This window comes from Penicillium diatomitis (assembly GCF_028827545.1).
Source record: "Penicillium diatomitis strain IBT 30728 chromosome Unknown utg000005l_segment0_segment0, whole genome shotgun sequence".
NCBI classification, from domain to species: Eukaryota; Fungi; Ascomycota; class Eurotiomycetes; order Eurotiales; family Aspergillaceae; genus Penicillium; species Penicillium diatomitis.
The window spans coordinates 3,369,570-3,381,708 of record NW_026623177.1 but is presented as its reverse complement, the minus strand read 5'-3'; the positions used below and the strand labels follow the sequence as shown (position 1 = coordinate 3,381,708).

General features: G+C 52.0%; 5 protein-coding genes across 5 annotated transcripts; 3 read left to right on the top strand and 2 right to left on the bottom strand.

Moving 5' to 3' along the window:
• Positions 1-683: 683 nt before the first annotated feature.
• Positions 684-2,745, top strand: N7539_005592 (PAS domain-containing protein; the record flags this gene model as incomplete). Its single annotated transcript, XM_056935194.1, has 4 exons — positions 684-1,644; positions 1,710-1,860; positions 1,923-2,355; positions 2,428-2,745. 4 exons carry the CDS (start codon positions 684-686, stop codon positions 2,743-2,745), a joined length of 1,863 nt encoding a protein of 620 aa, XP_056790388.1.
• Positions 2,746-3,293: 548 nt separating this feature from the next.
• On the top strand, positions 3,294-3,623 carry N7539_005591 (isoflavone reductase family protein; the record flags this gene model as incomplete). Its single annotated transcript, XM_056935193.1, has 2 exons — positions 3,294-3,577; positions 3,611-3,623. The coding sequence occupies 2 exons, from the start codon at positions 3,294-3,296 to the stop codon at positions 3,621-3,623; spliced, it is 297 nt and encodes a 98-aa protein (XP_056790387.1).
• Positions 3,624-4,087: 464 nt separating this feature from the next.
• N7539_005590 (uncharacterized protein) lies at positions 4,088-6,023 on the bottom strand (the record flags this gene model as incomplete). The annotated part of the gene is made up of 8 exons (XM_056935192.1): positions 4,088-4,207; positions 4,254-4,369; positions 4,433-4,460; positions 4,542-4,745; positions 4,830-5,520; positions 5,591-5,663; positions 5,758-5,771; positions 5,857-6,023. The coding sequence occupies 8 exons, from the start codon at positions 6,021-6,023 to the stop codon at positions 4,088-4,090; spliced, it is 1,413 nt and encodes a 470-aa protein (XP_056790386.1).
• A 2,428-nt stretch (positions 6,024-8,451) lies between these two features.
• On the bottom strand, positions 8,452-10,157 carry N7539_005589 (putative F-box protein (Pof7); the record flags this gene model as incomplete). Its single annotated transcript, XM_056935191.1, has 2 exons — positions 8,452-9,675; positions 9,738-10,157. The coding sequence occupies 2 exons, from the start codon at positions 10,155-10,157 to the stop codon at positions 8,452-8,454; spliced, it is 1,644 nt and encodes a 547-aa protein (XP_056790385.1).
• A 482-nt stretch (positions 10,158-10,639) lies between these two features.
• On the top strand, positions 10,640-11,970 carry N7539_005588 (putative mitochondrial carrier protein; the record flags this gene model as incomplete). The annotated part of the gene is made up of 2 exons (XM_056935190.1): positions 10,640-10,766; positions 10,850-11,970. The coding sequence occupies 2 exons, from the start codon at positions 10,640-10,642 to the stop codon at positions 11,968-11,970; spliced, it is 1,248 nt and encodes a 415-aa protein (XP_056790384.1).
• Between the last annotated feature and the right edge of the window lie 169 nt (positions 11,971-12,139).

The following is a 12,139-nucleotide window of genomic DNA, read 5'->3' as shown; positions in this document are numbered from 1 at the left end:
ACACGAAGCGTTCGAGGCCCGCCACCCGTACTTTCTTCTCGTGATATTGTGGTCAATGCCCATTGTCCACTACAAGCAACCCACGATTGTTCCACTGAATAGGCGCCTGCCGTCGTCCGCCCCGTTCCCGCCAGAGCGGAAATCTGACCTGTCGAAACTCTGTCTGCCGCCAATGCAGAACGTCAATGCCCGGTGCTTCTCACCCCGAAATGAATTTGTCAACCCAGGGTCGTGAGACCGAGGGATAGACGCCCTTCGCAGGAATTGCTCCGCTTGTGCAGACTCGTTGACAGGCTCGCCGTCGTCCGCGGTTGCATCATCTGCCAAGAGTTACTGTCGATCTCGTGGAGTTTAAGCATGCTCTGGGGATCGATCGGCTCGGGCGACGGTTGTGACCTGTGCAAAAAGACGCACGCGTCCATGGCTGCTTGGCCCCATGAAAACGGTCCGATGTCAGGCAGCTGTCGAATGAAAATGACAAGGACGATGCGATCAGACTTGAGGCCAGAGATGACACATCAAATGTTCTTTCTCGATGCCAACGAACCCGAGTCAACGAGGAGAAGGATAAAACGTATTCATCTCCTGTGAATCCGGTCTTGCTCCATTTTCTCGGCGCGCGTCGCAAAGAACACAGTTCGATCGGAAACATCGTTCATGCACATTGATATCACGTACCCTTAATGATGTCGTTTGTGGATTTCCATGATGAGATGTCTGGTCTCGACAGTGAGTCCTTGCGTTCAGCGCCGGAAAGTCTTCGCGATGAATACCACGAATGGATGTCAGAATCGGGGCGAAACTCACGGGCTGGGATGAATGCGGTGCTGGACAGACCTTCTCCGCGGATTCTCTCGCCGTCTCGGAGCGATCATATCCTCGATGATTTTCCACATCCTCCCAATCGAACAAAAGGACTAGACATCATCACCGAAGAACAGACGACGCCCTCACAGTCACTCGCAGAACAGGCGTATCCCACTCCGAAGTCCTCGATCAAAAACATGCGACGACATGTCACGGTCAGTGAGCTACCGCTGCTTCAAGAGACCAATCCCTATGAAGATGCGGAAGATTACAACCCAGTGAGTGAAGAGGGCGCTTCATTCGAGTTGGTGGCCCCGTGGGACGGCGTCGATGCTCCTCTTCATAAGCTAGAGCGAATGTCAGATGTCATGTTCGGGAAGGAGCACATGTTGTGTATTCTTAACAATCCTCGATATCTCGCCAGGTTTCGAGAATTCCTGCTGGAGGAGAGACCGCGGTCGATCTCAACTCTCACGTACTATCTCAATGCCGTCAAAGCATCGAAAGCGCTTGAATATGCGAATGCGCTCGTCCGATTGTCTACCGACGTTCCGCCTCCGGCTGTTCAAGCCATCCAAAATGAGACTGAAGCTGTCGGGACGACGGTCAACCGAGTGCTCGAGCGGCGTATTGAGGATGGTCTCAATGCCCTGGTTGCCGAGGAGCTTCCTGCATACATCACTGCCCGATGCATCACTATTACCAGCAAAATTGTCGAAGAGCGTGTTCGCGGCACACTCCCCATGAAGTTCCGAGACACAGCGAATGCCCTGGCCGAGGTCTTTTGTCTAACAGACCCATCGCGTCCGGATAATCCTATCATCTTTGCCTCAAAAGGTAGCATCTCCTTGCTCTCAAGACCTTGTTGTAATTCTGCGCGAGGAATGCTCACCAGACCACAGAATTTCATCGAACAACACAGTACGGCATGGACTACGTGCTAGGCCGAAACTGTCGTTTCCTCCAAGGTCCCAAAACAAACCCGAACAGCGTACGCCGGCTCCGAGAATCTCTGAAGGCAGGGAGACATCACTCTGAGCTGTTTCTGAACTAGTGAGCTTATCCATTGAAACTGAAACCCTCAAAAATGCCCTTGCTCACTGGGACATATTTAGTCGTCGAGATGGATCCCCATTCATGAATCTCCTACAATGCGCACCGCTCTATGACAGCAAGGGAAACGTGAAATACGTGATTGGCGCCCAAATTGACGTCTCTGGACTCACGCTTGACGGAGTGCAGATGGAATCCCTCCTTGACCTTCAGTCCCGCTATCGCGATCCAGACGAAGAGAGCATTGCAGAAATGTCCACCACACCGCACAAAGATGAATTCCGTCAGCTCTGCGAACTATTTAGTCCCAAGGAGCTTGCAGCTGTACAGGAGCACGGCGGAGATCTATTCCAGCCCCTGCACACGAGGCCGTCGTCACACAATCACAGACATCGGTTGCCGCGAGGAGGATCCATGGACAGCGAGTCAGAAGCGATTCGCCTTCGAGACGTCAAGTCTCCTCTACTGCGAGGACTGACTGGTGTATATGAAAATGTGTGTTCCCGAATGCTCTCGCAGATACGCCCCCTCACTGTCTTGCCCGAGCTAATGATTTGACCTCCCAAGTACCTTCTTGTCCGGCCTTACCCCTCCCTCCGCGTCCTGTTCACGTCGCCCTCGCTACAGATTCCAGGCATTTTGCAATCATCATTCCTTTCTCGCATTGGAAGCTCTTCGTCTGTCAAAGAGGAGTTGATGGCAGCGATGCAGCAAGGCCATAGTGTCACCGCACGAATCAAGTGGATCACCCGATATAACAGCGACGGCCGCAGTCGATGGATTCACTGTACACCGTTGTTTGCTAGCAATGGGCAGGTCGGTGTGTGGATGGTGGTTGTTGTTGAAGACGAGGAGGAGCAGATTCCTATTAATTGGCGCACGTGATCGTTGCACATCGCTTTGCACTCACATTCATCTTCCAAGATGCTTTTTCTTTTCTTCTTTTCTTCGTTATTTCCCGCGACAGCGTTGCATGATGACCAGATGCACTGACACTAATAAACTAATTTAAGAATTTAATCTCAAGAGCTGTCGCCCTGGCCGAAGTCCTTCTCCAAGCGAAGAACGGTGGGCGCTGTTCACAACGAAGCAAATGCACCGCAGCTTAGAGAGCGCAGTACCACTTGTATTCAAACCACCATTGAGCATCATAGCAAATTATAAGGCAGGTCGGATGTATGGTTCCCGTGCGGGAGCAGCTTGGAAGTCGGAAGAACCGAAGCAGAGACGCATATTCTGGACTGGCTTCCAACCATTGGCGCTAGGTGCACGGACCGCGAGGTTTATTTTGCACATACTACTACTACTATATCTTATAATTGTTTGAGTATCCTGTGTTTTGCCCAATGGAGTGATCGCGGCTCCCTGTAATCGAGCTTTCCTTTTGTCGACAAGCCCGGCATATTTCCCTCCTTTTGAAGATATCTGTTTCCATGGCACGGCCTTGGGCAAAAAGCGCTGCACTGCTCCTGGGAGCTCCACCTTGCAAGGACGACAAAACCCTGGCAACTTTGTACGTCGAAGCGAACAAGAATTATAGCACCAATAATATGACATGGCTAGCTTTGTATGTGCGACACGACAGCAGTCTGGGCTATGTCGAGTATTCCGGCTATATTAGCACTGGAGAGCTCTATCCGGACTTTAAGCCAACGACGTTCCGTGGGTTCCTGGCGGGGGTTCTGGCTGGAAAGGAGAAGGAAGTGTATTCAATGTGGTATCTTGGCTTTTTTTTTTTTTGCTGCCACAGGGTCATGACGTGAATGAGCGGCCGTCTAGAGGTTCCAAAGTGTTACCACAGGCGAGACTTCCATACTCATCATCTTCATGGAGAGATTTATTCTAAACTCCGATTGCCCATCCGATTACCCAGTTACGACAGCAATGAAAATCTTTCAGCCATAGAAACATTTGGAATTCGATGCAATAGTATGGAATACCCGTACATCTGTAAATCAAATGACAGCGCTCATACCCAAGGTAATGCTAGCTAATATCCCCACGCCAAAAGGAAACCGTGTGCAAAAGACAAGCGAAAACAGTCCAAGACAATTCAAATCAGATCATATCTAAAATCAAATCCAACGATATACAATCAAATATCCCTGGTCCTTGCGCTTTGCAATTTCCTACGCACAACAAAAATATATGCCATGAGGACTCCATCGGAGCATAAACATTCAATAACACCCGTGATCATAATCATGCGGTTGAAAGCAAGCAACATCTAGATGGCATTACTGGCGCAGGTCCAGCTGGCCGAGGAAGTGCTCTTGTTGATCGACTTGCCGGAGACGTAAAGTCCCAGTCCGCACTGGCTTGGAGTTAGAATCGAGGGATACTCGAGCTATGAGATAAGGATGGGGGTAAGATGGAAGCGGAAGGGTGCTTACAATTGCGCAGGCAAATCCGAGAATGGCGACGTTGATAACAAATAAGAAGATCTTCTTGGGCGATGAGAACCACTGGCCCTTGTTCATGACCATCCAGAAGATAGCGGGTAAGCCGTCTGTGAGACGATTAGCATTGTTGCATTCACAGTATCAGGAATATGAGACGGGGGGTTACTTACAGCTGAACCAACTTCCAAAGAGAGCACTCTGTGGAGGTGAAAGTTAGCAAATGCCCTAGTCGTTTCGCCCAGTATGAAGGTTTTTTTGGTATTCGAGGGAGAAGCTTACGATCAGACTCAACAAGTCATTGAACACGGGAATCGACTCCGCAATGACCCAGGCAATGGTCCATGTGGTCAAACCGATAGCGACCCAAGTGCCGGTGGCCAACCAACTTCTCTCGTGCATGTGATGCGCGTGCTCGCCACGGAAAATGCGGACGTAAATATACTTGCAGGCAACGTGACCAAAGACAACACCTGCAACGATGACCTATATCGAAATTGATTGGTCAGTCTTATGCTGGTTCACGACGGTCTGTTTTGCTAAGCTCATGCACCAGGGTTTGGATCATACCGTTGGAATAGCCAGCCCGTAGGCAACCTTCTTCATCAGGGGGCCAGCAGACGAAAGCGCGGGCGAGGAGACACCAGGACCGGCGTAACAGTAAATCACCATGGCGGCAACGATATACATGATGGTGTCGACAATCTGAAGCATGGCCAGAGACTTAGGGAACTCGGCGGGGTCTTGCATTTCCGACATGATGCCGAAGAAAGAAACGTGGGCGATGAAGGCAAAAACAATATTGGTGACCGCGAGGAATGCCTTGACGAAGGTCGGCTCAGTGACAATGTCGTTCTGGACATTGTCAGGTGCCTGCACACCGATTGAGATCATGGTGACAATCGTGGCGATCAAGATGCTGGCTGCAGAGACCGTGGACATGATGAACACCTTCTCCGAGGTTCGGGGCAGGGCGCAGATGCAGCTCACCACCAGACCGATGACCCCGAAGACGATGGTACAGGTGCCGTGGTCGGTGATGGTGTTGAACAGGACCGTGAAGGTGAGAATGTGACTGGCCATGAGGAAAATGATGAAGAGAAGTTGGCCCCAGTAGCACAGTTCACGACCGAACTTGCCCATGAGCATTTCACCGGCATCACCCATGCTGTGTACGTGCGGATAGCGAAGCTTGAACTGTCCCATGATCAGGCCCGTATACCATGAGATTGCGGAAAGGCCGAGAATGATAATGAACGCTCTGCAGTCGGTCGACTCATTAGCTGATCCCCGAAGGAAAAGATCAGAAGTCGTAGAAGGGGTTCTCTTACGGTACTATGCCGAGAGTTGCAACCGCAGATGGGAGCGACAAGATTCCCAGCGAGATATTCTCCGCAACCATCACTGCGAGGAGGATAATAAGATGATTAGTTACGCATGAAATTTGACAATCTCAGTTCATCACTGCTAGGTGATGATATCAGTCGAGCAGACGTACGCATTCCCGATTGCCTAATACAAACAAGTTAGTCAACTCGATACTGCAACGATCATTGTGATATGGTAGACTCCCAAAGGCCTTGCTTTGGATACATACCACCACTTCATCACCCGATACTTGACCTCTCCATTCTCTTCATTTCCAAAAGGATCATCCGTGGGCGTCGGCTTCTCTGCATACGCCTTTTCCGCATCATCATGATCATGATAAGTCTCGACGTCTCTCGTCGGACCGGTCTGCTGGGGTGCTTGCACAATGCTCATTGCGTGTCTTGCCAGCAATTCTGTGTGTTCTGTTCCCTGTTCTTCCCACGATTGCGGAGGAGTCTGGAGAAGAAGCAGACCACTGCAAGATGAATGAGGGGAAAAGATGGATTCTGGGGGGATCACGTAACAAATATTGGAATGTCTCGGTAATTTGCCAGACAACGTTGCAGACCTAACCATGAACCCCATCGGATTTTTCTCTGGGCACGCGTGGCGATGGGCCATACCCTAAGATGCGTGCTCCACCTGCGATTTTCATCGTGGAGAACGGGTGAATTCCGAGTTCTCAATGGCTTTCATGGGAATTGGTGTGACACAGAGTGGTCCTGATCGTTGGGTCTGGGAGGGAAGAGCATGATGTCCATATCTATAAAACTTCTCCTTGTCCCGAACTTATGCTCATCAGCGACCAGTGGTGAATAGCACCTCGTCCGCATACTTTTCGACCCAAATGGTGTTCTGTACCACAACAGACTTTAACAAGCCTCGAAGGGCTGATTAAGTCATAAACCGCCACCCGACGGCATGCCGACCAAGCTAAGGTAAGTTTTAGTGTTCATCTGGCCGTCCGGCCGATCAGGGCAATCACATCTGGAGGCCACTACTACTCTCCGTTCGCCCTTTTTTTCTCTTCCCTGCATTTTAGGTTCAACCCACTGAACCCAGTGCCCGGCTGAGATAATCATCCGTCGGTGGATCCCCTGCATCATGTTGATCCTCGTCCGACAGTTCAAATCCGGCCCGGGAGTACGCAGTGGGTACCCAAGAGCTACCACTTATTAAGCGAGATCCGACACAGAAACCACGAGTACCCATAAAGTACTTCCGCCAGATCACGTCAAATTCGAGGCCTCCTGCGCCGGCCCGGGGTCATCGATCCCCCACGGGGGCCTGCCTGCCTGTTTGTCATGAGTTGCTAAATCAAGGAAAAGCGTCACGGATTGACCACATTGCAATGCGGAGAAATGCGTGATGATTGTGTTCCTTGGGGTGCAAAACATGGGGTGGCGGAGAAGCAGCGGTCGAAAAGACTGGAAATGGAGTGTGTGATGTCTATGAAGCCAGCGGAGGACGGCCGTCGTAGTCTTTGAGCAGCCCTCGACCCTGCACGTCCGGGAGTCCACTTATTTTCGCTGCGACCTTACCTAGATCTAGTTCACTCACTTCACTGTCAGGTGGATACTGGATCAGTGGACACTGGACAGTTGGGCACAAGGCACAGTCGTGGGCAGTGGGCACTGGGCACACTGCGTCGTCGGATATGCTTGCCTATCAGTATTCAGTAGTGACCTTTAGCAGTAGCACTCGCTGTCTTTCCACCTTCTGCTCACCGGCCGGTGTGGTAGTCCTGACAATCAGTCAGGGTCCCGCTTCAGAGTACAGCTCGCTGGGTCGCTTATCTCGAGTGGGTATGCTTGGATATACGAATTTTGGTCCTTTCTCTTACGTGAATGGAATTCATCCATCGGTGCCAGAAGCTGATTAAGCTGGTATCGCTCGGCCAGGACAAACAACAGACGACAGACTGCAGACTACAGACTACAACTACAGACTCAGAGAGGTCCATCGGTTGAGTACCTCCCTCAGTTCTTACCTTCTTAGTGCTCAGTGAATAATTGATAGCCCGTTCAAGATCCGACCCCCTTCTACAACAAGACGCCAACGTAGCGCACCTCTTCCTCCGGCAGATCCAAGATCTCATGGCCACATGAGTCAAGTGCTGTACGCAGCGCACACACTATAGTCTATAGTCTATACTCTCAGCTCTGTACTCGCCTCGTCGCACTCGACATCCGACACACACAAGAGCCTCTGAGCCTACTGAGCCGTGAGGGTTCACTTGCGGATCAACTCGACTTCCGAGGCCATGCGAATGGGCATGGATCGGCATTGATAGGCACTGATAGGCATTCAGAATGACCAGAGATGCGCCGAATCCCGTTTCGGAGCGGGTCAAAGGAATCCTGTACCCGGGGGACATCGTAACGTTCGACTGGACTCGGGACGGGCCTACATTTAGTGAACGAGGTCTTCATCCACTTGGTGCAGGCTACATGCGGTAGAAGACGGGAGAAGCCATGAGGACGGATTCCAGACCTTCCATTGTGGCGCTGGACCACGGAATTACCACTTGCCATCCAAACATTGATTCAACCCATCACACAGGACTCTTGGAGGACTGTGATTGTTGCGCAGTCTATGGTCACTTGCCCAAACATGACATTGTGGATTATGGAGCAGGCGATGCCGCCAGAATGCACAGACGGATCCCAAATCAGTATCTATTGGCTCTTCATCTCCAGTATCTCGTGGCAGCCATCTCGTAGCAGGTCTATGTGAGGTGCGCCATATGTACGCAAAATATGCCCACATGTATATGTCCAAGGTGAAATGGATCATAAGATACAAATCATCGTCACGTGTTCTATTTCAGACCCCAACCCCGGACGCGCCGGAAGACGTATGGGCGATCGTTCCGAAGTCCAAACTCACCCCAGTCATCGGTCATTTGGTTATAGCTCCAGAAACCACGCCAAGCGAGTTTGGTGTTGCGGGGAGGGTTCGGGTGAGCCTTGGTGACCGAGGAGGATCGTAGCGAGAGATGCATGGTGTATCGGTACTTGGGGTCGACGCCCTCCGTCTCTACAATCACATCACGGGGATCAAACGATGGGGATTTGTCGATAGCCGACGGAGGAGCGCTGTGGTCTTCAGGGTCATCGGCAAAGTCAAAGGGAGAAGCCAGACGCCAGCGCCCACGAAGGCCGTGCTTCAGGGCGTTGATGGCCACTGAGGGGACAGGTTCTGTGGAGCCGCCGTGCAAATGGCCCTGATCAGAGGAGGCATGACGCGGGTACGATTTATGAGTGGTAGGACGTGCGGCCAGCACATTCTCCGTGCTAATGTAGGGTACAACATCTACAGGCTCTGTTGTGGTCAGCAGGGACACTACCGACCCGTCAGGATAGAACCGCAGGTAGCGGTAGTAGGTCACGATGTGAATCGGGCTGTTCCAGGACACCGTCTGGAAAGAGGAAATCTCTCCTGGACGAGAGTAGTTGACGGTGCTGATGTAAATGCCTGTGAATCGGATACGGGGATAGCACTGGAAGACTTGACTCCACGAAGACAAAGGCTTGGGAATCTCGGCTGGTACGTTGACCGGAAAGGGCGTGTATTGCTCGACTTGGTCCAGTTTGTGTAGGGGGTGACCGACCCCATCACAAGCAAATGTGTAGTGCATGCCCTGAAGTCCAAACTCCACATGCTGACACAAGTCCTTCCAGATACTCTGCTCATGAGCAAAATGGTATGCAAACCGCTTGCAAACCAGGCTCATACGAGCCAGAGCTGCCGGGTCCATGAGTGCGACATGTCGAAGAACCTCGATGAGGACTTCGGACGGGATATTGGCGATAGGACATGGTGGAGGAACATCTCCTTCAATGAGCGGCTCCGCTCCAGGAACGGGCAGACAGGCAAACGATTCTATTAGTTCTGCTGTAGGGAGAGGAATTTGTTCCTCTGTAGGAACTGCTGAAGTCTCCTTGACGGAGGGTGCGAGATCATCGAGCGCCGGTTGAACGGGCTTCTTCCAGCTGTGGGAGTAATGTTTGTTGCGATAAGCCTTGTCCACCCCAGCATCCAGCTACAACAGGTCAGCACACCATTTCAAACATGTATTGTTCAACCCATGGCAATTCTTCTCACCCGATAGGCCTTGCGGTAATGCTGAAGACTGTCGCCCAAGTTGCCGGCAGCCTCTTTCTCAACCGCTCGTTCAAAGTGTTCCAAGGCCGATTCGGGTTCTTCTTGGGCTCGCCGTGTGAACACATCTTCCTCCGTCTCTGTATGCTCGTGAGTCACCCGTAGGCGTTCGATCTGCCGAGTTAGCTCCTCCGTAGCCACAGTATTAGGCAAAGAGCTCTCCCCAGCCAAGTCCTTGCGAGCTCCTGCCGCCCGGCGTGATGGCAGCTTGCTGCTTGCATTTGCAGCAGCCACAGCTGGACTTGGGGCTGCAGCGGACTGTGAAGCTTCGGAGGAGCTAGTAGCAGCGGCAGATTTAGTCCGCCGAGTAACCTCTTCACGCCACTGGCGACGAAACGACTCGAGCTCAGCGTTGTCTTCCATAGCGGGGATTTAATTGACGTGTCCGGGGTCGGAGATCGGAGGATCTGATAAGCCCACTGATGCAGGGTGGGGGACGCGCCAATGCGGCGGCTGTGGGATCGATGTTCGAAAAAAAAAACCCCTACTCATGTATATACAAGCCAGCTCATCAATGATTTGCGTTAGAGGGTTGAGCATCAAAGGCACATTTTCATGTAAAGACGGTGGAGAGTCAGATCGGCTTGGACAGAAACAGGACGCTTATCTCCGCCCGCCGCCACCCGTCAAACACCGAAAATCTTCCAAGTGACGCATCACTCCTTCATTGAAACTCTGCACGATCGCATTGACATGCCCACTTCCAGACAGCCCTGACCCAGACTTCGCGCACTCTTGGACAACTCGTTCATTTTGACCGTGAACACACCAGTCTGCGGCCTGACTTCAGACTCGGCATCGACACACATCGCCATGGACTGTCGGGCGTAAACGAAAACTTGCAAATGACGTCCACAGCCCCGACGGGGGCACCCCCGACTCCTCATGTGACGCCGCCTCCGACAGACGATATCACTCTTGGCCAGCGAATGATCTCTGCGACTGCGGGAAATATACTGACTGGTCTCCTTGGTATGTGCTTGTGGTTGTGATGCGCGACTCCCACTAGAATGACAAGCCACGCATATGATGAGCTAATCGGGGAATCGCCACAGTCACTCCTCTCGACGTTGTACGAGTACGCCTTCAATCACAATCCCAGACCTCGACACCTGTACCATATAAAACACACACGACAGCATCATTAAAGAATATTCCACCGAACCTCGGCATTACGGCTTGCTGTCGAGAAGTATTCTGGGTGGGAAACAACGCTGAAATCTGCCTATTCGGAGCCCCCGATGGCATTCTAAGGACTCCGGCGCAGCCGGGGATTGATTGCGCCGTTGAAGAGACACAGCGAAGGACTTTCACGTCAACCTTTGATGGGCTACGAAAAATTGCCCGCAATGAGGGTCTGTGGACACTGTGGCGCGGCCTCAGCCCGACCCTGATGATGGGCATCCCCGCAAATATCATCTATTTTGCCGGGTATGACTGGCTGCGTACTGATGATCGCAGTCCCATTAAGCAAAGAACCTCGGATGTTTATGCACCATTTGTGGCCGGCGCGATAGCTCGCACCGCAGCAGCAGCGGCGACGAGTCCGGTGGAGATGTTTCGGACAAGACTGCAGGCTACGCCCGGTCACGGCGCAGGACACTTCAAGGCTACCCTTGAAGGTTTGTACCAGATGACGCAGACCAGCGGATACACTTCCCTCTGGAGAGGGCTGGGGCTCACCATGTGGCGTGACGTTCCCTTCTCTGGTCTCTACTGGTGGGGGTATGAAAAAGTGAAAGAAGGACTGCAGCGAACGAGACACAACGGATCACATCATCCGGACTCGGAGAAGGACGCGCCCTCCTCCTCGACCGCCTTTTTCGAGAGCTTCATCGCCGGTGCCACTTCAGGCTCCTTAGCAGCTTTCGTCACTACGCCATTCGATGTGGGGAAAACACGACAACAGGTCTATCGGCACATGGACCATGGCGGTGCCTCAAACGGAACGCACTCAGCTCCTTCAGCCTCCAAAGCTGTGGTACCCGAGCAGCTATCCCTGCCAAAGTTCCTCGCGCATATCCTTAAAGAAGAAGGCATTTCCGGCCTATTCAAGGGCTGGGGAGCCCGCTGTCTTAAAGTCGCGCCAGCATGTGCCATCATGATCTCAACCTACGAGCTCGGCAAACGCATGGCGCGAGATGCCAATGAGCGCCGACATACAGACTGCTCATGAATTTCGCCTTCCTTTTCTCCTTCACATCTCATCCCTTCTCCTCTCTTCTTCTGATGTACCACGATATTGCATGCGATCGTGTTATTGATCGCCACATCTCAGCACTCTCCCATGTATAATTTTGACCCACGCTGTTCGTCTTCTTATCTGTTGCATCACATGAAATATA